At 37.0% G+C, this 27,366-nt stretch overlaps 3 protein-coding genes across 3 annotated transcripts in view; all 3 read right to left on the reverse strand.

Moving 5' to 3' along the window:
* LOC143021924 (uncharacterized) overlaps positions 1-11,649 on the reverse strand; it is a gene marked incomplete at its 3' end in the record, with an annotated part of 34,913 nt that extends 23,264 nt beyond the window's left edge. The window contains 2 exon segments of the mRNA XM_076179788.1: positions 1,676-1,788; positions 11,301-11,649. Coding sequence (XP_076035903.1) covers positions 1,676-1,788; positions 11,301-11,400 — 213 coding nt within the window.
* Positions 11,650-12,621: 972 nt separating this feature from the next.
* Positions 12,622-15,898, reverse strand: LOC143022090 (rhodopsin-like). Its single transcript, XM_076180069.1, has 3 exons — positions 15,753-15,898; positions 13,773-14,240; positions 12,622-13,428 (listed from the first exon to the last, which is right to left on the reverse strand). Exons 2-3 carry the CDS (start codon positions 14,199-14,201, stop codon positions 12,766-12,768), a joined length of 1,092 nt encoding a protein of 363 aa, XP_076036184.1. The 5' UTR covers positions 14,202-14,240; positions 15,753-15,898; the 3' UTR covers positions 12,622-12,765.
* Positions 15,899-21,690: 5,792 nt separating this feature from the next.
* LOC143022085 (rhodopsin-like) lies at positions 21,691-24,947 on the reverse strand. Its single transcript, XM_076180049.1, has 3 exons — positions 24,810-24,947; positions 22,832-23,299; positions 21,691-22,487 (listed from the first exon to the last, which is right to left on the reverse strand). Exons 2-3 carry the CDS (start codon positions 23,258-23,260, stop codon positions 21,825-21,827), a joined length of 1,092 nt encoding a protein of 363 aa, XP_076036164.1. The 5' UTR covers positions 23,261-23,299; positions 24,810-24,947; the 3' UTR covers positions 21,691-21,824.
* Between the last annotated feature and the right edge of the window lie 2,419 nt (positions 24,948-27,366).

A 27,366-nucleotide genomic window follows, 5' to 3' on the forward strand; every position in this document is an offset into this window, starting at 1 on the left:
TAATTTTCTGCTACTTCCATCGTGTTTTCTGTTTCCCTTCCGTTTTTCTCTGCTATGAACCATTTCCTCACTTTCATATTCACTACTCTCCAATAGAATTTATATTTTTCTGACTCTGTTCTTTTCTCGGTTTTTCCTTAGCTTCTAGTCTTTTTGTTTTCTCATCCTCTCTTTCCTATTTATTCATTTCTCTTTTTATCCATACCTGTTTATATTGCTCACAGTCTGCTTGTTTCCCTGCCTTTGCTAAGATATTCTCTGCTGTCGTTTGTGACCTGAATTTAACCTTAATTGGTCTGGACTTATCTGTATCGTATTTCCCTATTCTATATGTTTCTTCTATTTCTTTCCCTGTTTCTGATTCATTTTCTTGAACTACTTCTAATATCTTATTTACTTTTTCCTTTTCTTCCTTTATTCTTGTAGCCCTACTTAGATTATTCTTCTTTTCCATCCCTATTATGATTATACATTTCTTTTTATCCTCTAAGTCTCTTGCTATATTCTTCTTCTCCCTCATCACTTTAATAACTGTGTCCTTAGTTTGTTCTTTCATCTGCTGTTCCACTATGTCTCTAAATTCCATTTTATTGATCTTTTGTACTTTTTTCCAACCACTTACTTCTTTTGCTATGGACTCTTTTTTTTCTTTATTCTTCTTCTTTAACGCCTCATTCTCATACTTTACTTCTCTTAACTGTCTTTTTAATTCTTCTATTTCTTTAGTTAGGTTTTAATTCTCCTTCTTTAGTTCTTCTACTTTATCAACTCTTTGGGTAACTAGCGTTAATTGGTTAAACCTAACCTCCCAAGTTTCGTTCATTTCTTTTAGTTTCTCCTCTAGATTCGCTAGTCGGGGGAGGTTCCTCCCTCATTAAATCCATGGAAATAATCATCTTCACCTTCCATTGCGCTGCTCTTATCTATATTTCTAATTTTTACTAATCTCTTCGATGTCACCTCTGTCGTCTGCCCCTCTCTTGTTGACATACCGTCTGAATTCCTGGGCCCATTCTTCCCCTTCCTTATTTCCTTCCATTTTCCTCAGTAATCCCTCCCCTCCTTTTTCTTCACCTTCTCACTACACCACGAGCTTTCTCCTTCCCTATTGATACAACACATGTACTCCCTCGTCGTTGATATCCTCGAAAATTGTAGATTTTTCCGGAGTCCAAACTACGTTGTCACTTCGACCTACGCGCGCGCGTGTGTGTGTGTGTGTGTGTGTGTGTGTGTGTGTGTGTGTGTGTGTGTGTGTGTGTGTGTGTGTGTGTGTGTGTGTGTGTGTGTGTGTGTGTGTGTGTGTGTGTGTGTGTGTGTGTGTGTGTGTGTGTGTGTGTGTGTGGTGTGTATATGTATATATATATATATATATATATATATATGTATATATATATAAATACATATACATATACATATACATATACATATACATATACATATACATATACATATACATATACATATACATATACATCTATACGTTCATAGACATCTCGCACATTTCCTTTATTACAGAATGACAAACTCTATTCATGTAAGGTTGTGAGATCTTTCCCTCTCACTCTCTCCTTTTCGCTCTGTCTCTCTATCGTTCTCTCTATATATTGTTTCTACATGAAAGAATTGACATGAAAATGTTCACATAAAATATATATATGCAAACAATACCCACCAAGGCCACCTTATCTCCTTTCTTCTCGATCTCCATTAAGAGGTGGAGGGGAAGAGAACCTTCAGGGATGTCCTCCATCTCATCCTGGTAGGCACACCTCAGAACTTTCATGTCTGGAATTGAATCCTGCATCTTCAGAATGGCTCATTCAAAGACCATGTGCAATACATATACACGCATTATATATATATATATATGTATATATATATATATATGTATATATATGTATATATATATATATATATATATATATATATATATATAAACAGAAATGTACAAATGTGCTACTACATGTAGCACATTTGTAAATGACACACAGTAAACCCACAGTCGGAGAAAATAAACTTCGAATGAAAGAATATTCCTATATTTCGGCTATCAACTGTAGCCCTCTTCAGAAAAGTACATAAGACAGAGGATGAAGGGGGCTTATAAGCTGCAGAAACACAGAAAAGAGAGGGTACGTGGACTGATGGCATTATTCAGACGCGGGGTAAAATGTGGTGGCGGAGGAGGGTGAGGGTGAGGGGTGTTATAAGCTTCATACCTGTGAAAAGTCTAGAGTAAACTTACTCATTACGGTTAAATATAACAAAAGAAAAAATAAAAGGTGTACAGAGAAACTCCAAGAATCTTAAATGAAATGAAAAATGAGATTGTTGTTCCATTAGAAATTATTTTCAAGAAATCCATCATACCCGGAGATGTCCCAAGAGAATGGAAGCTAGCTAACGTTACTCCCATATTAAAAAAAGGTAACAAAAGGAACCTAATAACTATAGGCCTATAAATTTGACTTCAATAGTAGGAAAAATAATGGAAACTATCATCAGAGATGTTATCGAACGTCATTTAGAAAGTAACCGTTTGATAAATGATAGCCAGCATGGTTTCAGACGGAAACGTTCTTGCGTGACTAACTTTCTCGAATTCTACAACACAGTTATCTCGAGTTATGACAAAAGAAACAATATAAATTTAATATATCTAGACTTTGCAAAAGCTTTTGATACCGTCCCACACGAAAGACTACTTACTAAATTAGCTTTACACGGAATAAGTGGTAGCCTATTAAGTTGGACTAGTAATTGGTTGAATGATCGAAAACAGAGAGTTGTTTTAAATGGAAAAAACTTCTAGATGGAAAAATGTTACAAGTGGAGTTCCTCAGGGTTCCGTTCTTGGGCCACTTCTATTCATAGTATAAACAAATTATATAGACCATGGACTAAAATCTACTATTTCCAAATTTTCTGATGATACAAAACTGTGCGGAATGGCAATTGATCACTTAAACCAATTACATATTCAAAAAGATTTAGATAAATTACAGCAATGGTCTGAAAAGTGGTTAATAAAATTTAACACAAGTAAATGCAAGGTAATGCACATAGATAAAAGTAATAGTAAGTACGATTACAAGTTATTTGGAAATTCGTTAACAAAAGTGAATAGTGAAAAAGATCTCGGTGTTATTATCAGTAACGATCTCAAATCATCCAAGCAGTGTATCGCAGCCTCAAAGAAAGCAAATAAGATTCTAGGATTGATTGCGCGATCTTTTGACTTCAAAGGTCCATCACTCATTAACAAGCTATATAAATCGTTAGTTCGTCCACATTTGGAATATGCTGTTTCCGTATGGTCACCGAATCTCATTAAAGACGTTGACAGACTGGAAAAAGTACAACGGCGAGCCACAAAACTGATTCCAAATATCAAAAGTAAATTATATAAAAATCGACTAAAACATATGAATCTGTTTTCCCTAAAAAAGCGTAGACTCAGAGGTGACTTGATACAGGTTTTTAAGATTCTAAAAAGAATTGACATCAAAAGTGACAACATTTTCGCATTGAATGAGAATCAGACAAGAAACAATGGTCTCAAACTGTCCGAAAATATATCTAATTTCGAAGTGGGTAGAAACAACTTCGCCGACCGTGTAGATAATGAATGGAATAAACTTCCTGCACAGGTAGTGCAATGTAGTTCATTTTGAAGCTTTAAGAATCATTTAGATAAACACCTAAGCAAGATGCTGTGATTGTTATAATTTCTTTTATATTATTTGTTTTTGTTTTGTTATCATTTGTCTGTTTGATTCTCATATATTATTAGTTATATGCCAATTTATCATTATTTACTATTTACCTGTTTGTTTGTTATTTAAATATACCCATGCATTTATTTATATACCTTATTTGTTATTTACTTTATTGTAGTTTTTATTTATTGATCTATTATTATTATGTATACATATATATATATATATGTATATATATATATATATATGTATATAAATACATATATATACATATATATATATACATATATGAATATATATGTGTATATATATATACATATGTATATATATAAGTATGTGTATATATATATATATATAAATATATAAATATATATATGTATATATAAATATATGCATATATATATAAACATATATATATATATGTTTATGTATATATATACTTGTACATATATATATGTATATATATACATATATGTATATATATATATATATATATATATATATATATACATGTATATATATAAGTACCAAGGACTACTATTACACAGGACGTGCTCACCCAGATTCCTGGTTCCGCTAGGAGAGGCCATTGTTTTCTTTATAACCTAACATTTTATATTGGACAAATATATCAAAACTAGAAACCTAACATAGTATATAGGACAAATATATCAACTATTGACTTATTCAATGCAGTATAAGTTAATATAAGCTTTTATAATGAAATAAGAAACTATTTTTAAGGCACTGTTATGCTTTGAAATCCCAATTTTAGCCGGACTTAACAGGTATTATTGTATGAGGTTAGTGGACACCAGGGTTAGCGATTTTTATCTTTGTAAAAAATATAGAAAATTTATTTCTTATATTTATTTAAATCAGATTTATTTGGTTTACTTTTTTCCTTATAGATTTTAGATATTGTGGGATTGCTATCTGATATGCTATCTGATTGCTAAAGGACATTTTTAGCATATCAATATAAGGAGCAGTGTTATATAGACTTGCCACAAGTATACAAGGAATGGTATAAGCCTACATGTAGTATATATCACTGTGCATCCCTCAACAAGTTTCAACAAAATTCTTGTTGAAACTTGTTCTAGGTAAACAGCTTCTCACTGAGTCAGTTACTGCTTTGGAATCAAACAGGAAGGATGTCTTCTGGACCTGGCAGAATGGTTCCTTCAGGCAGAAAAAATTATCCTGTCTGGAATTATTTTGAAAAACTACCAACAACTTCTGGCAAAGGGTACCAGGCTAAATGCGAAGACTGCAGCCAGGAACCACAGGGCATTGTGTCAAGATTAAAATCTCACAGAGATAAATGCCAAGGTCAGCCACAGCATACAGAAGAAGAAATTGATGACCCAGGTAAATAATCTTACTTATATTGTGTGCATTTCTCCCTTTTCATACGCAACTATATAAATTTGGTGAACAATGGAGAGCATGTACAATAAAAATGTGAAGGCCTAAAGAGATGATACTTCAACTTCATTACTTCTAAATTTGGATAATGACTAAATCACTATAATATACTGTATCCACTCACCAATGGGGCCTAGATGATTATTATTCATTTCATTCAACATTGTGTAATATATTTCATAGGTTCCATTGGAATTCAGCCCACATGGGATTCAGCCCAAAGGGATTTAGCCTAACCTAACCCAACTAACCCATTATTTTTAGTGAATTTAAAAGTGGACTGAATCCTGTGTGGGCTGAATTCCAAGCCCACCTATTTCATATCCTGTTAATTATTTCCAAATAATTTAGTGGCTTGTGTGAATATGATCATTATCTAAAAAAATAACTACTGTACTCAAAAGTAGCCTAAATCACACTGTATTCATTCATTTATAGATTATGCAATATGCTAAAATTTTCTGTTTCCATATCAGGATCTGTATCAACAGCTTCAATCCCTTCATCATCGGCTCCACTTGAATTATCTGCAAACCTGACTCCACCATTAAAAAGGTCACTATCAGACTCCTCCACAGGCGCCACTTCTGCTAAATAATTTTCCTCTAGAAGTCATCAACATCTCTGGACAGATTTATCATAAAAACTTCTGCTTCTCAAAAGGAAAATATCGAAAAAGAAGCTGCAAGAATTATATTTGCTACAAATTCACCATTTCGTCTTGTTCAGCATCCTCAGTATCTCAAGATGGTTCAGAACCTGATGCCAGGTTATATTCCTCTATCCAGAAAAGATATTGCTGATAAGTACTTGGATCTTGTGTATGAAAAGGAATATAAAAAGTGTGCAGAATGGGCCCAGGATCTTAGGAGAAGTGTAAACAAAAGGGGGGGGCAGAATATACAGACGAACAACAAGGAAGCAAAGGTGTGAAGAGCAGAAATATAGGTAATATCAGCACAATGGATAGAGATGATAGCTGCTTTTATGGATTTAAAGAGGGAGGAGCGGACAACCTCCCCCGACTAGTAAATCTAGAGGAGAAACTAAAACAAATTAACGAAGAATGGAAGGTTAGGTTTAACCAATTAATTCTAGTTACCGAGAAAGTTGATAAACTGGAAGAACTTAGAAAAGAGAATCAAAATCTAACTAAAGAAGTAAAAGAATTAAAAAGACAGTTAAGGGAAGTAACGGAAGAGAATGAGGAATTAAAAAGGAATAATAAAGAAAATAAAGAGTCCATAACAAAAGAAGTAAGTGGTTAGAAAAAGGTTCAGGAGAATAATGAAATTGAATTTAGAGATATAGTGAAACAACAGATGAAGGAACAAACTGAAGGCAGTTATCAAAGTGATGAGAGGGAATGAGAATATAGTAAGAGACTTAGCAGATAAAAATAGTTACCCAAAGAGTCGATAAACAAGAAGAACTAAAGAAGGAGAATTAAAACCTAACTAAAGAAATAGAAGAATTAAAAAGACAGTTAAAAGAAATAAAAGATGAGAATGGGGAATTAAAGAAGAAGAATAAAGAGAAAAAAAGAGTCCATAGCAAAAGAAGTACATGATTGGAAAAAAAATCCAAGAGAACAACAAAATTGTAGTTAGAGATATAGTGACACAACAGATGAAAGAACAAACCAAGGACACAGTTATTAATGTGATGACAGAGAGGGAGAATATAGTAAGAGACTTAGCGGACAAAAGAATATGTATAATTATATTAGGGATGGAAGAGAAGTATAATCTAAATAGGACTATAAGAATAAAGGAGGAAAAGGAAAAAGTAAATAGTATATTAGAAGTAGTTCAAACAGATGAACCAGAAATGGGGATACAAATAGAAGAAATATGTATGATCGGGAAATACAATATTGATAAGACCAGACCAATTAAGGTCAAATTCATGTCACAAATGACAGCAGAGAATATCTTAGCAAAAGCAGGGAAACTAGCAAACAGTGAGCAATTTAAGCAGGTATGGATAAAAAGAGAAATGAATAAAGAGGAAAGAGAGGGTGAGAAAAAAAATGGAAGCTAAGGAAATACCGAGAAAAGAACAGTCAGAAAAATATCAATTCTATTGGAGAGTAGTGAATATGAAAGTGAGGAAATAGTTCATAGCAGAGGAAAACGGAAGGGAAACAGAAAACACGATGGAAGTAGCAGAAAATTAAAAGTATCTTACACAAATATAGATGGATTAATAATAGGCTTGAACGAACTGAATGGTTATCTGAAGGAAAAAGAACCTAGCATAATGGGAATTGTAGAGACAAAATTGAAAGGTCCAACAGTGTAGGACATGGTGCATATAATTGTTGGATTAGTAACAGAGAGGTAAAACAAGGGGGTGGAGTTATGTTCTTGACTGAGAAGGATATAAATGTGAGGAATGTCACATATGGAAAGAATAGAATAGAGATGATTATGATGGAAGTGAAGGACAGGGATGGGAAGAACAGGAAGTTTGTAGTAAATTATGTGCCTCCTAAAATGGCCTCGTGGGAAGAGAGGAAACACAAAAGAATGTTAGAAGACACAAGGATAACACTAAATAAGATAATGGAAGATGGAGGAAGAATAGTTATAATGGGTGACTTTAATTGTAAAGAAATCTGGTGGGAAGAGATGACAGTGAAGGGTGGAGACGACCTATGGGGAAATGTACTACTTGATATGATTATAGGACATACAATGACGCAATGGATACAAGGTACAGAAATGAGGAAGAACCATCAAGACTGGACCTAATAATCACATCAGAACCTGAAATAGTGGACAAGATTGAATGTGAGACACCAATAAGTAAAAGTGACCATATATTGGTTGAACTGTGTCTAATTGAGGAAAATACATGAAAAAATGAACAATATAGAAAGGGAAGATTGATGTATGAAAAAACAAATTTTGATAAAATAAGAGAATTCTTTCAAAAAGCAGACTGGGAAAGAATACACAAGGAGGAAACAAAAGTAGAATAGAAATGGAATATTGAGACAAAATATTATAAAGAAGGATTGGAAAAGTATGTCCCAAGACAAAAGCAAGAAAAAGAATATGTAAAGTGCTGGTACAGCAAAAGATGTAGGGAGTTAAAAGACAAAATGGATAAAGCTTGGATAAAATGGAAAAAAGACAAAATACCTGAAATATGGAAAATATATACTAGTTACAGAAATGAATATATACAAGTGAGCAGAAAAGAAAAGAAAAAATACGAAAAAGATGTCATAGAAAAATGTAAAGATCAACCAAAAATATTTTACAAATTTGTCAACAACACACTGAAAAACAAACAAAAATTAGAGAAACTACGACAAGGAGGAGTTGAATACACAGAGGAAATAGAAATGGCAGAAATTATGAACAAGCACTTTAAATCGGTGTTTACAATGGAGAACACGCAACCTAGAGATATTGAATGGGAGAAGAAAGTCCCCCCTATGAAAGAGATAGAAGTATCAAGGAATGAAATAATGAAACACTTGAGTAACCTCGATGTCAGAAAATTGCATGGACCAGATGAAATAGCAAACTGGATTTTGAGAGAATGTAGGAATGAACTAATAGCCAAAATACATAGCCTAATAAACAGTTCATTGAAGGAGGGAAAAGTTCCAAAAGATTGGAAAAGAGCAAATATAGTACCAATATATAAAGGGGGAAACAAGGAAGACCCAACTAACTATAGACCGGTCACTCTTACAAGTACGATAGCAAAAATTCGTGAAAGAATGATCAAAAATAGATGGTTAAGGTATTTGAAAAAAAAGTACTAAATCCAAGGCAATTTAGATTTAGACAAGGACGATCATGCGTCACAAACTTAATGTGTTTCTATTCAAGGCTAATAGATGTAATACAAGAAAGAGATGGATAGGGTGATTGTGCATTTCTAGACCTGAAAAAAGCTTTTGATAAGGTGCCACATAAGAAGCTGTTTAAGAAATTAGAAACTGCAAGAGGAATACAGGACAAACTGCTGAAGTGGATGGAAGACTTGCATGAGAGAAAAACGAGAGTAGTGATAAGAGACAAACACTTTAATTGGGATGAAGTGATAAGTGGTGTTCCACAAGGAACAGTTCTGGCCCCAATAATGTTTGCTATATATATTAATGATATGGATAAAGGAATTGAAAGTTATATGAGCTTCTTTCCAGATGATACAAAATTGTTGAAAAAAGTGAACATTGAAGATTGTGAGTCGCTACAGAATGATCTCAATAAAGAATGGGAATGGAGTAGGAAGTGGGAGATGGAATTCAATATCAAGAAGTGTAGTGTCATGGAATTTGGAAGAAGCAAAAAAAGAATAGCGAGATCATATAAATTGGGAGAAGAAATAAAAAAGTAGAAAATGAGAAGGACCTTGGAGTTACTATTATGAATGATATGTCCCCTGAGAAACATATAAACAAAAATTTTGGAGAAACTTATAGGCTAATAAACAGTTCATTGTAGGAGGGAAAAGTTCCAAAAGATTGGAAAAGAGCAAATATAGTACCAATATATAAAGGGGGAAATAAGGAAGGCCCAACTAACTATAAACTGGTCTCTCTTACAAGTACGATAGCAAAAATGTGTGAAAGAATTATTAAAATTAGATGGGTAAGGCATTTGGAAAAAAACAACGCACTAAATCCAAGGCAATTTGGATTTAGACAAGGACGATCATGTGTCACAAACTTAATGTGTTTCTATTCAAGGCTAATAGATGTAATACAAGAAAGAGGCGAATGGGCTGATTGTGCATTTCTAGACCTGAAAAAAAGCTTTTGATAAGGTGCCACATAAGAAGTTGCTTAAGAAATTAGAAACTGCAGGAGGAATACAGGACAAACTACTGAAGTGGATGGAAGACTTCTTGCATGAAAGAAAAATGAGAGCGGTGATAAGAGACAAACACTCTAACTGGGATGAAGTGATAAGTGGAGTTCCACAAGGAACAGTTCTGACCCCAATAATGTTTGCTACATATATTAGTAATATGGATAAAGGAATTGAAAGGTATATAAGCTTCTTTGCGGATGATGCAAAATTGTTAAAAAAAATGAACATTGAAGATTGAGTCGCTACAGAGTGATCTCAATAAAATATGGGAAGGAAGTAGGAAGTGGGAAATGGAATTCAATATTAAGAAGTGTAGTATGATGGAATTTGGAAGAAGCAAAAAAAAAAAAAAAAAAAAAGAATAGCGGGATCATATAAATTGGGAGAAGAAGAAATAAAAAAGTAGAAAATGAGAAGGACCTAGGAGTAATTATTATGGATAATATGTCCCCTGAGAAACATATAAAAAAAAAATTGGAGAAACTTATAATTTACTAAGAACAATCTAAGTGGCATTTACATACCTGGACGAAGAAATTGTGAAGAAAATACTTGTCACTTTGATAAGACCAAGATTGGAATATGCAGCGACGACGTGGTCACCATGTACAAAAAAATGTATAACAAAACTTGAAAGAATACAAAGACCAATTACGAAATTGGCACCAACACTCTCAGAACTATCATATGAAGAGAGACTAGCAATACTCGAGCTAGACATTAGAACAATGAAGAGAGAGAGAAGATTTGATTACTATTTATAGAATCATGAAAGGCATAGAAACTATTGATAGAGAGGATCTAATAAAATGGGATAGTAGAAATACAAGAGGACACGGAAAGAAAATCAAGGAAGACAGCTATAGAAGAGACCTGAAAAAGAACAGCTTTCCCAACAGAGTAATAGACCTTTTGAACAAGTTAGATGAGAAAGTGGTATGTGCCAAAAATAATACATAAATTTAAAAACAGTCTAGATAAAATGAGATATGAAGACGGTACACCACGGGCATAGCTCCCCTTCCCGTAAAATACAACTATGTAAATACAGCTAGGTAAATACAACTAGGTAAATACACACACACACACACACACACACACACACACACACACACACACACACACACACACACACACACACACACACACACACACACACACACACACACACACACACACACACACACACACACACACAAACAAACAAACAAACAAACAAACAAACACATATCCGGATATAGAAATCATTACCCTTGATTCATAATACCAAGCTAAACAGAAAGAATTTTACATAGCCGAAGAATTTTACCTGGGTCTATAATTGTTCCACTTGTGGCGAAGAATCCTAAGGTAGGTTTGTTCACCCGCGGGACCCACAACTGCGAAGTCTTCAGATGGTCTGACCCCATTGTGAGGTGGTTGGACTTGGAATTGGTCTTTGACGACCTGAACTGAAGAACAATTGCAGACCACCAACGAGGAAGGAAGTTCTTGACACCTGCGCTTGCGATTCCAGAATAAACGCAACTGGCTTCAGAGGATTAAGTTTAAAGTGTTCAGTTTACGTAAAAATTGGCTGAAGGAGAGAAGGTATGCCTGTGCATCATCACCATCCAGACGTTCACACTAGTATCTACGAACTACATTGCATCGCATTGTCTCTCAGCTCAGCAAGATATACATATGATAAGATGATACCAAGAGAACGAGCTCTAAATCGCACTTATCAGAAAAATGGCCTTATCAGAAGAGCTATATCTAATTCATATTATCTTAATTGTTTACTGATAAGAGAAAAATTGTTCACCCAAAGGTTATTAGTAATCATATTTGCCCACTTATCTCTGTCATTCATATGAAGATACATGCCCTATCTTAAACGGATTAGTTCCGTATTCATATACGAAATACCCCAAAGCAAAGAGCTTTCAGAGTCCTGTGAGCGTCTTCAAAGGAGATAGCCTGATGGATGGTGGGTCTCCACCCTGTGACCGAAATGAACCAATGACTACGGTCGATCTGGCATGTGCTGAGAGACGGCTTCAGGCAATCTTTAAAATTTTTTATGAGTCATTCCTCAATCGCGCGTCCAGACGACAGCTCGCCGCACGGAATCCTATATGTATTAATCAGTCTTCAAGGCCCACTGTAGGATCGGTAGCCTATCACCGAGTGGAGGTTACAGCCAATATACCTTTACCAAGCCAGCTTGTTCCAGCTTGAAAAAGTTATATATGTGTCATCAAGTTCCCTGCAAGTGTTGGGATGTTTGTGCATAACAACAAATGAAGTCACCCCTGATATCCAACTTTACGGATTAGGACTGGTTAGGGGCTCGAGCCAGGATCACCGTCCCCGAGACAGACACTAACAAGAAAGCATTTTCCTCCTTCCCAGGATCGAAAAAGGGTCCTCCACGTTCGAAGCAAGAATGCTAACCAATAATCCAAGCTGCCTTCAGTATGATCTTAGGTATATGTATGTTTAATGCAACGTGTGTGTAAAAATACTGGTTATTTTTCTGACAAGAACTCAATCCATTCCAAATATTAAATAATGGAAATTTATGAAACAACTCATAGATACAGATGTTACATAAAAAGGAGAAAGAAAAAAAAAACACAAACGTAAATTGCTCGGGCTAGGTTTATTGGAAAATGAAATGATCGTCTGCAGACGGTTAGGGTAAAGATGAATGATGCACAGTTCGATATCGTTGTTTTGAAAACTCGTAGTATCAAGTCGGTATCCAGTCCAGGAACATACATTCTCCCTTAGGCTTTTTCTTCTCCAGAGGTGGTGGTTGAGGAAGCAACAGACTTGCTATCGTCAGAGGCGGATTCACCAGTGCACTGTAGCCAAGGAAGCTTCTGGTAAAGAGCTGCCTTGTACTTGGGATGACTGATGGCGTACACAATGGGATTGTAGACGGTGTTGGCCTTGGCGAAGACGGAACCCCAGATAGAGAAGAGAGGAGTGACCATGGGCTTGTTGACCATTCCAGCGATGTTGATGATGGCGTAGGGTGTCCAGGCCATGAACCAGAGAGAAACGTTGATGAGGGCGATCTTGGCCAGCCTGCAGTCGGCAGACTTCTTCTGAGCGTCGGCGTCACCTCGGAGGGACTTGACACCCATCTTCTTAGCCTGGTCCCTCATGGCCTGCTCATGGCTCCTGACGGCTGCCACGATGTACCAGTAGCAGAAGACGATGAAGACGAAGGGCAGGAAGTAACACCAGGTCGTGTAGGACCACAGGTAGGTCAGGTCGAGGATGTCTCCACGGAGGTAGTCGGTTCCGCAGGCGGTCATGTTGCCCTCGGGAACGTAGCGGCTCCAGCCGAAGAAGGGAGCGATTGTCCAGGCGGCAGAGGTGAGCCAAACGAGGAAGATCATCCCCATCGCCTTTCCAGTCGTCAGGGGCTTTCCACCGATACCCTAATGGGAGAAGAACGTTACACATTTTATATAAGACTTCGACTAGAGCAATGCATTGCATAATGTCAGAGTTCGAATATGTGAAAGCTACTATTGAACGCATCCAACAGACTACTGCACTTAAACACATCTTGTACTCGTGATATGCTACTAATTCCAGACAAAATTTTCCAATTATTTGTGGAGGTGCCCAAATGTGTCGAAAGATTTCTTTAAGGTCACACTCAACCCATTACCATACTCTTGTAGAGATTTCCCCCCTGGCTAAATTCCCTTGATTCTATTTATTGTAGGAGCACCCATATTGAGGGACGAAATTAGTTTTATATATAATTCACACCAACCTTTACAATGACATTATATCTGTCGTAGGAGATGAGACACATGGTGAAGATGGAGGCACACCCGGTCAGAGAGCCGATGCCAGCGTAGAGGTAGCAAGCAGTTGGCCCGAAGACCCAGGTCCTGTGGTAGCTGTTGATCAGCAGCGGTGGGCACATGCAAGCCATAAGGATAAAGTCGGAGATAGCCAGATTGACTACGTAGTAGTTAGACGGACTCCTGAGAGACTTGCTGCACATGAAGACCCAGATGACGATAAAGTTACCGCTGACTGCAAGGACGCCACAAACGAAGAGGAAGAAGGCGACAAGGCCGTACCACAGCTCGTTCATGGGAGGGTATCCATACCAGTGGGGGTCGATGAGGTGGAGCATGTCCTCATGAACTATATCCACCACAGTGTGGTTTCCATAGGGGTTCGTGTAAGACATATTGTCTAATTCGTAAGCTCTCGAAAATCTCGAACAACTCTAGGTGGAAAGAAAGGAAATTATAAAGGATGAATACATTAGGGGCATATAAGATATATGTGCATTTTTAAATACATACGCACAGATTTCCAGCACAGAAATGTGTATATAGAAATATTCAAGCCATTGGATGTATCAGTGCCTGCACCTGTACGTGCTCAGTTCAACTTCAAAAGTTTCGTTTTATTTGTGACTGTTCGCTCTGAAAATCGATATGCATTATGTGCACGTTTTTTATTTGGTTTAACGTCGCGAACTCCCCCTGATAAGAGCCTAGGAAGGTCCTCCTTACAGGGAGCTTTGTAGCATGAAATTTAATTAACCATGCCCTGGCGGCAGGGTTCGAACTGCCGTCATCTCGACCTCCTAAGCAAGTAGCTATGCTCTATCTCGCTTGGCCGGTGAGCATGTGTTGACCTGGGTGCGCGTTTGTACTCATAATTATAAATAATTCATATTCCACCATCAGATCTTCTGTCACTACCTGAAGCCTGCTTCTTTGTGTTTTGCACAGCCTTTGTTTTTTTAATAACTCTGTACCAGCTATTTGCTATAGCACTTGCCTGCTTCCATTTGTTAGTGAATACAATAACTACAGAGGAAATCTTGTTAGGCCTTTCATATAATGTACCGAAGAATACTGATACAGAAATAAAGGAGATGACAGAAAAGACAGGGAGATAAATAGGGGGAGGCCTAACAAAGGTAAAGGGTGTGTGAACAAACCTTTCACTTGGAAGCAATTTTATTAAAATATTTCGAGGAGAAAAATACTATATCTAGTGTTCATATACCTGGAGAAAGTACATGACAGTGTGAAATTATATTTGTAATGGAATATATTAGAGGGGTATTTACAGAAATGTAAATTTGTAAAAAATATTTGATAAGGAAACAAGTGGTATGTATTGTGTTAATGGACTTGTAGAAAGTATATGAAATAGCAGTGGCTCTCAAAGTCGCAGGCTCTATTCCTCCCCTTGTGATCCCAGGTTTACCTTATACTTTTGTGTCTAGGTATTCTGTTTATGAGGCAGGTCACAGGTAGTGGTTGTGATCGAACACAAAACTCTACAGAACAGGATGACAGCCCAAAGCGCTGAATTGAGGCAAAGTCAGTGACATATTAGTCACTTTCTATTTCTTGAAAACGACCCAAGACCAATAGACTTGTTACTACAACAGGTAGAACTATTATTCTAATTATTGTGAAATTCTTAACACGTTAATAAATTCAGTGTTTGTGGTGCTTTAAGTCGTCTTTACACAGTCAACTTGATTGCCTAAATCACACATTTTGTTTTGCCTGACATTAGATTACTTCATTTATCTAGTGAATTGACCAGTGAATGAAGGAGATCCCAAGGTCTCCAGTTATGGGTCTATTCTTCAGCTAAACAAAAATGTCAGACGCAAATGAAAATGAAACTCGGATGTTACCGTATCAGCAACAAACTGGGCGAGTGGCCCAAAGAGCAAGCGCGACTTCGCGAGTGTTGCAAAGTTTCTTACCGAGTGACACAAGTCGAGCTTCGTTTGATGTCAGCGTTGCCTCAAGACACCAAGGGGGAGATGTGTGTCAGGAGGAGGATGTCGACCGAAGACGCTACGAGAAGTGGAGAGCCTCCTTAAATACTCACCTTGCAGTTATAAGATATCTTCGTTAATTAAAAGGAGAAGGACTAAGGAGAATTATGTGGGGATATATTGATCGCACCGTTAATCTCAACAAGAAGGAAAGCTGTCATATATTCGAGGTATATTGCTGTTTTGTTTATCACAATTTGGGAGGTCATGGTATCTCAAAATGCTTGATGAACCTATTTAAACAATCGAAATAAAGAACATGTGAGGACGGAGCTTTTATTAGTTCGACGTTTTGCGTGTTACGGATTTTTCAAGTACGTAGTCGTAATACACATGACTGAGATTACGACTGTGTACTTGGAAAAGCTATAATAAGCAAAACGTCGTACTAATGAAGGCTCCGTCCTCACTTGTGGTGTTTAATTCGATAGATTTGTCGGCAACTGCCACTTTCATACAAACTATGTAAACAAGAAATCATATCGATCTTCACTCTCATTGCCATTAAAGAGTGTATCCAAATATAACATATAAAATCACAGCATTTAAAAAAAAAAAGGTTCCTGGACTGGTGATGTTGTAAGGTGTCACCGAGCCGGATAACAGGACCAAACGATCTGCCACCATTTCATAAATGACCTCTCTGGCAAGCCCCTCCCCTTGACCCGACCTCATTAAATTCATATTTACAATTTTTTACGCATAATTTGATGAGTTCAATTACAGTATTAGAAGGCAAAGGAAGTGAGATTTTATCCAAATAATCAGTAAGAAAAACAAATCAATCATCTACTGGAATTTTTGTGAATAAGCTAGTAATATCAAAATTCACTAACCTAAATTTATAATTGATATTAAAACCATTCAGTTTTTGAACTAAGTCTACATTATTTTTTATGGATGAATTAGAAATTGTGCCAACTAATGGACTGAGTAAGGACACTAGCCATTTGGATAAGTTAAAAGAAATTGATTTATCAAAACTAATAATTGGTCTTATAGGATTATTCGGTTTATGTGCTTTTACTAATCCATACATATAGGGAAGAGAAGGAGTGATGGTAGAAAAGCGTTTGATAAGTTCATCTTCCCCTTTTAACAAAGTTTTTTTTTTTTTCTTATTCACTGTTCACCTTATTAAGTGCGTTGGGCTTACGTTGGCCATATGTCATGTCATCGGAGAAAAGATCATCCATTTTAGACAGGTAGTCATCCTTATTTAAAATGACCACCGCATTTGCCTTATCTGCTCTAGTGATATGTAAATATTTGTCCTTTTTGAGAGCTTCTAAAGCCTTAATCAATCTGTTTGGGCAATTGGATAATCATGGGTTACTCAAAGAAGCATAAATAAAGCCCTCACAAATGTTCACTTCTTCGGTTGATAAATCACTGTACCTACAAAGGATTACAAAGGCGGAGCATGCCGACAGGAGACCTTTTGATCCATATCTAGGTCGGATGCGAAAAAAAATCATATTGATAAATAAATAATAAATAAAAACTCTGATAATGTAAATAACAAATAAAATACATAAATAAATGCATAGGTATAGTTAAATAATAAACAAACAGGTAAATAGTAAATAATAATAGATTGACACATAACTAATAATAAATGAAAATCAGACAGACAAATGATAACAAAACAAAAACAAATAATATAAGATAAATTATAATCATTACAGCATCTTACTTAGGTATTTATCTAACTGATTCTTAAAGCTTCGAACTGAACTACATTGCACTACCTGTGCAGGAAGTTTATTCCATTCATTAACTACACGGTTGGCAAAGTTGTTTCTACCTACTTCCAAATTGAATCTATTTCCGGACAGTTTGAGACCATTGTTTCTAGTCTGATTCTCATTCAATGTAAAAATTTGGTCACTTTTGATGTTGTCAATTCCCTTTAGAATTTTAAAGACCTGTATCAAGTCACCTCTGAGTCTACGCTTTTTAGGGAGAACAGATTCATGTTTTAGTCGATTTTCGTATGATATATTTTTGATATATGGAATCAGTTTTGTGGCTCGCCGTTGTACTTTTTTCAGTCTGTCAAGGTCTTTAATGAGATTCGGTGACCATACAAAAAACAGCATATTCCAAATGTGGACGAACTAATGATTTATATAGCTTGTTAATGAGTGATGGACTTTTGAAATCAAAAGATCGCGCAATCAGTCCCAGAATCTTATTTGCTTTCTCAGAGGCTGAAATACACTGCTTGGATGATTTGAGGTCGTTACTGATAATTACGACGAGATCTTTTTTACTATCCACTTTTGTTAACGAATTTCCAAATAACTTGTAATCGTACTTACTGTTATTTTTACCTATGTGCATTACCTTGCATTTACTTGTGTTAAATTTCATTAGCCACTTTTCAGACCATTGCTGTAATTTATCTAAATCTTCTTGAATATCTAATTGGTTTGAGTGATCATTTGCCACTCCGCACAGTTTTGTATCATCAGCAAATTTGGAAACAGTAGATTTTAGTCCATGGTCTATATCATTTATATATACTATGAATAGAAGTGACCCAAGAACGGAACCCTGAGGAACTCCACTTGCAACACTTTTCCATCCAGAAGTTTTTCCATTTAAAACAACTCTCTGTTTTCGACCATTCAACCAATTACTAGTCCAACTTAATAGGCTACCACTTAATCCATGCAAAGCTAATCTAGTAAGTAGTCTTTCGTGTGGGACGGTATCAACAGTTTTTGCAAAGTCTAGATATATTAAATTTATATTGTTTCTTTTGTCATAATTCGAGATAACTGTGTTGTAGAATTCGAGTAAGTTAGTCACGCAAGAACGTTTCCGTCTGAAACCATGCTGGCTATCATTTATCAAACGGTTACTTTCTAAATGATGTTCGATAGCATATCTGATGATAGTTTCCATTATTTTTCCTACGATTGAAGTCAAACTTATAGGCCTATAGTTATTAGGTTTCTTTTTGTCACCTTTTTTGAATATGGGAGTAACGTTAGCTAGCTTCCATTCTCTTGGGACATCTCCGGATATGATGGATTTCTTGAAAATAATTTCTAATGGAACAACAATCTCATTTTTCATTTCATTTAAGATTCTTGGATGCCAAACGTAGTGAGTTTACCTTAGACTTTTCACAGGTTTCAGTTTGGAATTCACCTTGAGTTGTTTCGTTTACGAATACCGAGCTAAAATAATTGTTTAAGATATTACACATTCCTTCATTTGAATATTCAAGTTGACCGTCAACAGATAATAGTGGACCAATGTGATTCTTAACAACCTTTTTATCTCTAATGTAACTATAGAATTCTTTGGGATTCTCTTTGGATTTATCAGCGATGTTCATTTCGTATTGTCGTTTTCTTTTTCTTATTGTCTTTTTTAAATCTCTCTGTATTGATACATAACTTTCATAGTCCTTAGATGCACCCGAGCACTTATATTTCTTATAAGCCTTTCTCTTTTTAGCAATACTTTTTTCAGTTTCTTTGTCGAGCCACTTTGGTCGAGCCTGATTTGGGGGACGTCTGTCCTTAAAAGGAATGTAAGTTTGAATCATCTTAGTGAGCGTATTTTGAAATATTTCCCACATCTGATCTACAGGTCTTTCGTGGCCCAAGAAAAAGATTGAGCAATTTCTACATAATCTAACTCCTTGTTGGAATAGGCGAACTTTAACCCATAACCTAGTGCACAAGAGGCATCATCACTAAGTTGTTTATCTGATAAGTTCACTACAAAATTCGGATTTGCATCCTTTGTCCAACCACTGTTCTTAATCAATAATTTCAACCTGCGTTTCAATTTGTTTTGTAAAGCCAGACGAGATTTTCTCAGCCGGTCGTAACAATAATCCAATAACTTATTCTTCCATTCACCCGGAATAGAATTATGATTTTTTTTTTTTTTTTTTTTTTTTTTTTTTTTTTTTTTTTTTCTTGGCTTGGCTTTGGTAATACGGAATGCTTATTTCACTTCAACTTTCTTAATTTCTATATGTTCAACCAAAATGATATGTTGGAAGTTATCAAACGGACGGTCCGACATATTCAAAAGCCGTTGAGGGAGGATTGACTTAGGCAACACTTGTTCACTATGACAGTCTTGAAGAAATTTCAGTCGTAGCTTTTCTTTGTGTGCTTTGATCAGAGAAGAAGGTAATCTTGTCACAAAAGGAGACAGTCCAGGGTAAACAGACGAGAAGTACTGGAAGATCACTAAAAACAACACGTGATCCACAAATTTTGCTGGTAACCAATAAGGAAATGGGAAGAAAACAGTAATTTCCAAGCGCTTTCGTGTAGTTCACATCTTCAGGGCAATACAGAAAAATTTGTGTTACAAAGAGGTTTAAAAATAACAACATTATACACTGGGAAAGGAACTGGCATAGTACGAGATGTCACAAGATTAAACAATAGGAAAGGAACTGGCGTAGTACAAGATGACACAAGATTATACACTAGGAAAGGAACTGGCAAAGTACAAAAAGTCACAAATGAAAAAAGAATAAGTCTTAGTACACAAGGTCATCAATGAAAAAGAAATCTAGAGAACAGCACAATTCACCAAATTAATTTTGGTCACATACAACCTGATTACAAATTTTGTTAATAAAAAATTTGTCTAATCTATAAATGCCATTACTGATATTAAGATTAGAACCTTCACAATTTTTTATAATACTACTTTCTATTATGTTTCTATTGACAAATGAATTACAAGAAATAATAATAATTTGGTTCCCTCCATTAATTTTACTGTAGAATTAGAAAATAATAACAAATTGCTCTTTTTAGATTACCTCATCCACAGAGAAGGTAATATAAATACCATTACTGAAAACTTTGTTAAAAGGGGAAGATGAACTTATCAAACGCCTTTGTACCATCACTCCTTCTCTTCCCTATATGTATGGAGTAGTAAAAACACACAAACCGAATAATCCTATAAGACCAATTATTAGCTTTGTTAAATCCATTTCTTATGATTTATCCAAATGGCTTGTGTCCTTACTCAGTCCATTAGTTGGTACAATTTCTAATTCATCCATAGATGTAGGCTTAGTTCAAAAACTGAATGGTTTAAATATTAATTATAACTTTAAGTTAGTAAGTTTTGATATTACTAGCTTATTCACAAAAATTCCAGTAGATGATTTAAATGTTTTTCTTACTGATTATTTGGATAAAATCTCACTTCCTTTGCCTTTTAATACTGTAATTGAACTCATCAAATTATGCGTAAAAAATTGTAAATTTGAATTTAATGAGGTCGGGTCAAGGGGAGGGGCTTGCCAGAGAGGTCATTTATGAAATGGTGGCAGATCGTTTGGTCCTGTCCCACGGCGTGAGCAAGTTTATTGGATTCTTCCCGGCATCATGGCCCCTTCATGATGTCCCTGAGTACCTGGCTGAAGGGCCTTTTGAGAGTTGTCCCTTCATACTTGGTGTAAGAAAACTCGTGGTGTATATCACACACAAACACACACACACGCACGCACACACACACACACTTTACTTTACGGATTAGGGCTGGTTAGGGGCTCGAGCCAGGATCACCGTCCCCGAGACAGAGACACTAACAAGAAAGCATTTTCCTCCTTCCCAGGATCGAAAAAGGGTCTTCCACGTTCGAAGCAAGAATGCTATCCAATAATCCAAGCTGCCTTCAGTATGATCTTAGGTATATGTATGTTTAATGCAACGTGTGTGTAAAAATACTAGTTATTTTTCTGACAAGAACTCAATCCATTCCAAATACTAAATAATGGAAATTTATGAAACAACTCATAGATACAGATGTTACATAAATAGGAGAAAGAAAGAAAAAAATAACACAAACGTAAATTGCTCGGGCTAGGTTTATTGGAAAATGAAATGATCGTCTGCAGACGGTTAGGGTAAAGATGAATGATGCACAGTTCGATATCGTTGTTTTGAAAACTCGTAGTATCAAGTCGGTATCCAGTCCAGGAACATACATTCTCCCTTAGGCTTTTTCTTCTCCAGAGGTGGTGGTTGAGGAAGCAACAGACTTGTCATCGTCAGAGGCGGATTCACCAGTGCACTGCAGCCAAGGAAGCTTCTGGTAAAGAGCTGCCTTGTACTTGGGATGGCTGATGGCGTACACAATGGGGTTGTAGACGGTGTTGGCCTTGGCGAAGACGGAACCCCAGATAGAGAAGAGAGGAGTGACCATGGGCTTGTTGACCATTCCAGCGATGTTGATCATGGCGTAGGGTGTCCAGGCCATGAACCAGAGGGACACGTTGATGAGGGCGATCTTGGCCAGTCTGCAGTCGGCAGACTTCTTCTGAGCGTCGGCGTCACCTCGGAGAGACTTAACACCCATCTTCTTAGCTTGTTCCTTCATGGCCTTCTCGTGGCTCCTGACGGCAGCCACGATGTGCCAGTAGCAGAAGACGATGAAGACGAAAGGCGTAAAGTAGCACCAAGACATGTAGGACCACAGGTAGGTCAGATCGAGGATGTCTCCACGGAGGTAGTCGGTTCCACAGGCGGTCATGTTGCCCTCGGGAACGTAGCGGCTCCAGCCGAAGAAGGGAGCAAATGTCCAGACGGCGGCAGTGAGCCAAACGAGGAAGATCATCCCCATCGCCTTTCCAGTCGTCAGGGGCTTTCCACCGATACCCTAATGGGAGAAGAACGTTACACATTCTATATAAGGGTCCGACTAGAGCGATGCATTGCATAATGTCAGAGTTCGAATATGTGAAAGCTACTATTGAATGCATCCAACAGACTACTGCACTTAAACACATCTTGAACTCGTGATATGCTACTAATTCCAGACAAAATTTTCCAATTATTTGTGGAGGTACCCAAATGTGTTGAAAGATTTCTTTAAGGTCACACTCAACCCATTACCATACTCTTGTAGAGATTTCCCCCCTGGCTAAATTCCCTTCATTCTATTTATTGTAGGAGCACCCATATTGAGGGACGAAATTAGTTTTATATATAATTCACACCAACCTTTACAATGACATTATATCTGTCGTAGGAGATGAGACACATGGTGAAGATGGAGGCACACCCGGTCAGAGAGCCGATGCCAGCGTAGAGGTAGCAAGCAGTTGGCCCGAAGACCCAGGTCCTGTGGTAGCTGTTGATCAGCAGCGGTGGGCACATGCAAGCCATAAGGATAAAGTCGGAGATAGCCAGATTGACTACGTAGTAGTTAGACGGACTCCTGAGAGACTTGCTGCACATGAAGACCCAGATGACGATAAAGTTACCGCTGACTGCAAGGACGCCACAAACGAAGAGGAAGAAGGCGACAAGGCCGTACCACAGCTCGTTCATGGGAGGGTATCCATACCAGTGGGGATCGATGAGGTGGAGCATGTCCTCATGAACTATATCCACCACAGTGTGGTTTCCATAGGGGTTCGTGTAAGACATATTGTCTAATTCGTAAGCTCTCGAAAATCTCGAACAACTCTAGGTGGAAAGAAAGGAAATTATAAAGGATGAATACATTAGGGGCATATAAGATATATGTGCATTTTTAAATACATACGCACAGATTTCCAGCACAGAAATGTGTATATAGAAATATTCAAGCCATTGGATGTATCGGTGCCTGCACCTGTATGTGCTCAGTTCAACTTCAAAAGTTTCGTTTTATTTGTGACTGTTCGCTCTGAAAATCGATATGCATTATGTGCACGTTTTTTATTAAACGTCGCGAACTCCCCCTGATAAGAGCCTAGGAAGGTCCTCCTTACAGGGAGCTTTGTAGCATGAAATTTGATTAACCATGCCCTGGCGGCAGGGTTCGAACTGCCGTCATCTCGACCTCCAAAGCAAGTAGCTATGCTCTATCTCGCTTGGCCGGTGAGCATGTGTTGACCTGGGTGCGCGTTTGTACTCATAATTATAAATAATTCATATTCCACCATCAGATCTACTATCACTACCTGAAGCCTGCTTCTTTGTGTTTTGCACAGCCTTTGTATTTTTAATAACCCTGTACCAGCTATTTGCTATAGCACTTGCCTGCCTCCATTTGTTAGTGAATACAATAACTACAGAGGAAATCTTGTTAGGCCTTCCATATAATGTACCGAAGAATACTGATACAGAAATAAAGGAGATGACAGAGAAGACAGGGAGATAAATAGGGGGAGGCTTAACAAAGGCAAAGGGTGTGTGAACAAACCTTTCACTTTGAAGCAACTTTATAAAAAATATTTCAAAGAGAAAAATACTATATCTAGTGTTCATATACCTGGAGAAAGTACATGACAGTGTGAAATTATATTTGTAAAGGAATATAATAGAGGGGTATTTACAGTAAAGTAAATTTGTAAAAAATATTTGATAAGGGAAAAAGTGGTATGTATTGTGTTAATGGACTTGTAGAAAGTATATGAAATAGCAGTGGCTCTCAAAGTCGCAGGCTACATTCCTCCCCTTGTGATCCCAGGTTTACCTTATACTTTTGTGTCTAGGTATTCTGTTTATGAGGCAGGTCACAGGTAGTGGTTGTGATCGAACACAAAACTCTGTACAGAACAGGATGACAGCCCAAAGCGCCGAATTGAGGCAAAGTCAGTGACATATTAGTCACTTTCTATTTCTTGAAAACGACCCAAGACCAATAGACTTGTTACTACAACAGGTAGAACCATTATTCTAATTATTGTGAAATTCTTAACACGTCAATAAATTCAGTGTTTGTGGTGCTTTAAGTCGTCTTTACACAGTCAACTTGATTGCCTAAATCACACATTTTGTTTTGCCTGACATTAGATTACTTCATTTATCTAGTGAATTGACCAGTGAATGAAGGAGATCCCAAGGTCTCCAGTTATGGGTCTATTCTTCAGCTAAACAAAAATGTCAGACGCAAATGAAAATGAAACTCGGATGTTACCGTATCAGCAACAAACTGGGCGAGTGGCCCAAAGAGCAAGCGCGACTTCGCGAGTGTTGCAAAGTTTCTTACCGAGTGACACAAGTCGAGCTTCGTTTGATGTCAGCGTTGCCTCAAGACACCAAGGGGGAGATGTGTGTCAGGAGGAGGATGTCGACCGAAGACGCTACGAGAAGTGGAGAGCCTCCTTAAATACTCACCTTGCAGTTATAAGATATCTTCGTTAATTAAAAGGAGAAGGACTAAGGAGAATTATGTGGGGATATATTGATCGCACCGTTATCTCAACAAGAAGGAAAGCTGTCATATATTCGAGGTATATTGCTGTTTTGTTTATCACAATTTGGGAGGTCATGGTATCTCAAAATGCTTGATGAACCTATTTAAACAATCGAAATAAAGAACATGTGAGGACGGAGCTTTGATTAGTTCGACGTTTCGCGTGTTACGGATTTTTCAAGTACGTAGTCGTAATACACATGACTGAGATTACGACTGTGTACTTGGAAAAGCTATAATTAGCAAAACGTCGTACTAATGAAAGCTTCGTCCTCACTTGTGGTGTTTAATTCGATAGATTTGTCGGCAACTGCCACTTTCATACAAACTATGTAAACAAGATATCATATCGATCTTCACTCTCATTGCCATTAAAGAATATATCCAAATATAACATATAAAATCACAGCATTTAAAAAAAAGAGGTTCCTGGACTGGTAATGTTGTAAGGTGTCACCGGGCCGGATTATCTCTGGCTTACAAGATAAGATCTAGCTTGAAATAGAACCCTCACCTCCATTCTGCTCATTTACTGGAAAATAACGAACATACAGCCGTTGACTACAGCTTATTCACAGTGCTAAATCAAATAGATGTGTACATACTCAAATGGTTAGGGTTTAGAAACTTGTTTGGCAAGGTTTTTCTTTCTTGTGTACATTTTTGGCAACCTTTAGTCGTGTTTCAGTTTGAGTTTCATTCCAAAGAACAATGTGTCGCAAATAAGCAACGTGGTGCCTCGGAATGCCAGGGAAATTCGGAAGGGCGAGTTAGGAGATAATAATGACAATAGCGGATGCAGCATAACGATAATGGTGTGCATGATTTTGATGAGGGTATCAGTGATATCACAAATTGCAAAGTCTCCGGGTACAGTAGTAGGGTAAGTGTCCAAGATCCTTTAATAAATAAGTTTCATGGTCGCAAGAGACAGAATATTTAAGGATTCATGAAAAATTAACGCTTCTATGACTGGTGATTTTAGGACTGTAAAATGAAATAGGGCTCCGTCGTTCAAAACAATTTTTTTTTTTTTTTTTACAATTATCGCCGTGTCTAGTTCTATCTCGAACAGATGCTGAGCTGGACAATTGCCTAGACAGTGTGAGTATCATAATACAACGTTCAATAAAGATAGGAGTAAAAGATTAATATTTGCATATATAAATGTATATCTTTTACTTTAACGCGGGATTTGATTTCAGCCGTGAACATGTTATGAATATGTTGTTTGTGTTTGTTCCTCATATCTCGTTTTTTTTTTTTTATGGATTCGAAAGGCTATAGCGGTGATGGACAGAAAACCTGCCTAATATATAAAACAAATTAGAAATATCAAAATACTTAAAGACAACAGAGGCGATTGGATGTTATTCAGTTCGGTGTTTTAAAAATAACCAAAACAAACAGCATAGCGAGTTTCTAACCCCTTCTCTCTCTCTCTCCTTCCCCCCTCCCCCCCCCCTCTCTCTCTCTCTCTCTCTCTCTCTCTCTCTCTCTCTCTCTCTCTCTCTCTCTCTCTCTCTCTCTCTCTCTCTCTCTCTCGCTCTCACCTTCTCTCTCTCTCTCTCTCCTTCTCTCTCTCTCTCTCTCCTTCTCTCTCTCTCTCTCTCTCTCTCTCTCTCTCTCTCTCTCTCTCTCTCTCTCTCTCTCTCTCTCTCTCTCTCTCTCTCTCTCTCTCTCTCTCTTTCTGTGTGTGTGTGTGTGTGTGTGTGTGTGTGTGTGTGTGTGTGTGTGTGTGTGTGTGTGTGTGTGTGTGTGTGTGTGTGTGTGTGTGTGTGTGTGTGTGTGTGTGTGTGTGTGTGTGTGTGTGTGTGTGTGTGTGTGTGTGTGTGTGTGTGTGTGTGTGTGTGTGTGTGTGTGTGTGTGTGTGTGTGTGTGTGTGTGTGTTATTTGACCTAGTTTTAGACCGAGATATATCTCCTCTCCAAGTTGTAGCTCATTGTAACTCATTGTAACAATTTAGGAAGTCAGCATATAAATGATATCTAATTTCTAATAAAGTGTATTTTTGCTTACAGAATATTTTTATGCGATGCTATGCAGAACGATTGCTCAAAGGTTAGTCAGACTGATTTGATTTAGATAAATTTTTCCTTCATGTAAAGGTACTAATTATACAATAGGATGCAATTACACTTTTTGTAAGTGGGGACGGACATCAATTCTTACTAAAAACATTAGACTAGCTTGTTTATGTTTGTTGCTATACATATGGCAATGATTATTTCATTCCAATATAAAACACTGCATTTTGTACTTTAGATTAAAACTAAGAGATAATGGCCTCTCACATATAAACAAACAAGTAAATGCGCAAAGGGACTCTATTCACACTCATTAAGGTTAA

Source organism: Oratosquilla oratoria, chromosome 43 (genome assembly GCF_046742065.1).
Source record: "Oratosquilla oratoria isolate Oo_2021 chromosome 43, ASM4674206v1, whole genome shotgun sequence".
NCBI lineage: Eukaryota > Metazoa > Arthropoda > Malacostraca > Stomatopoda > Squillidae > Oratosquilla > Oratosquilla oratoria.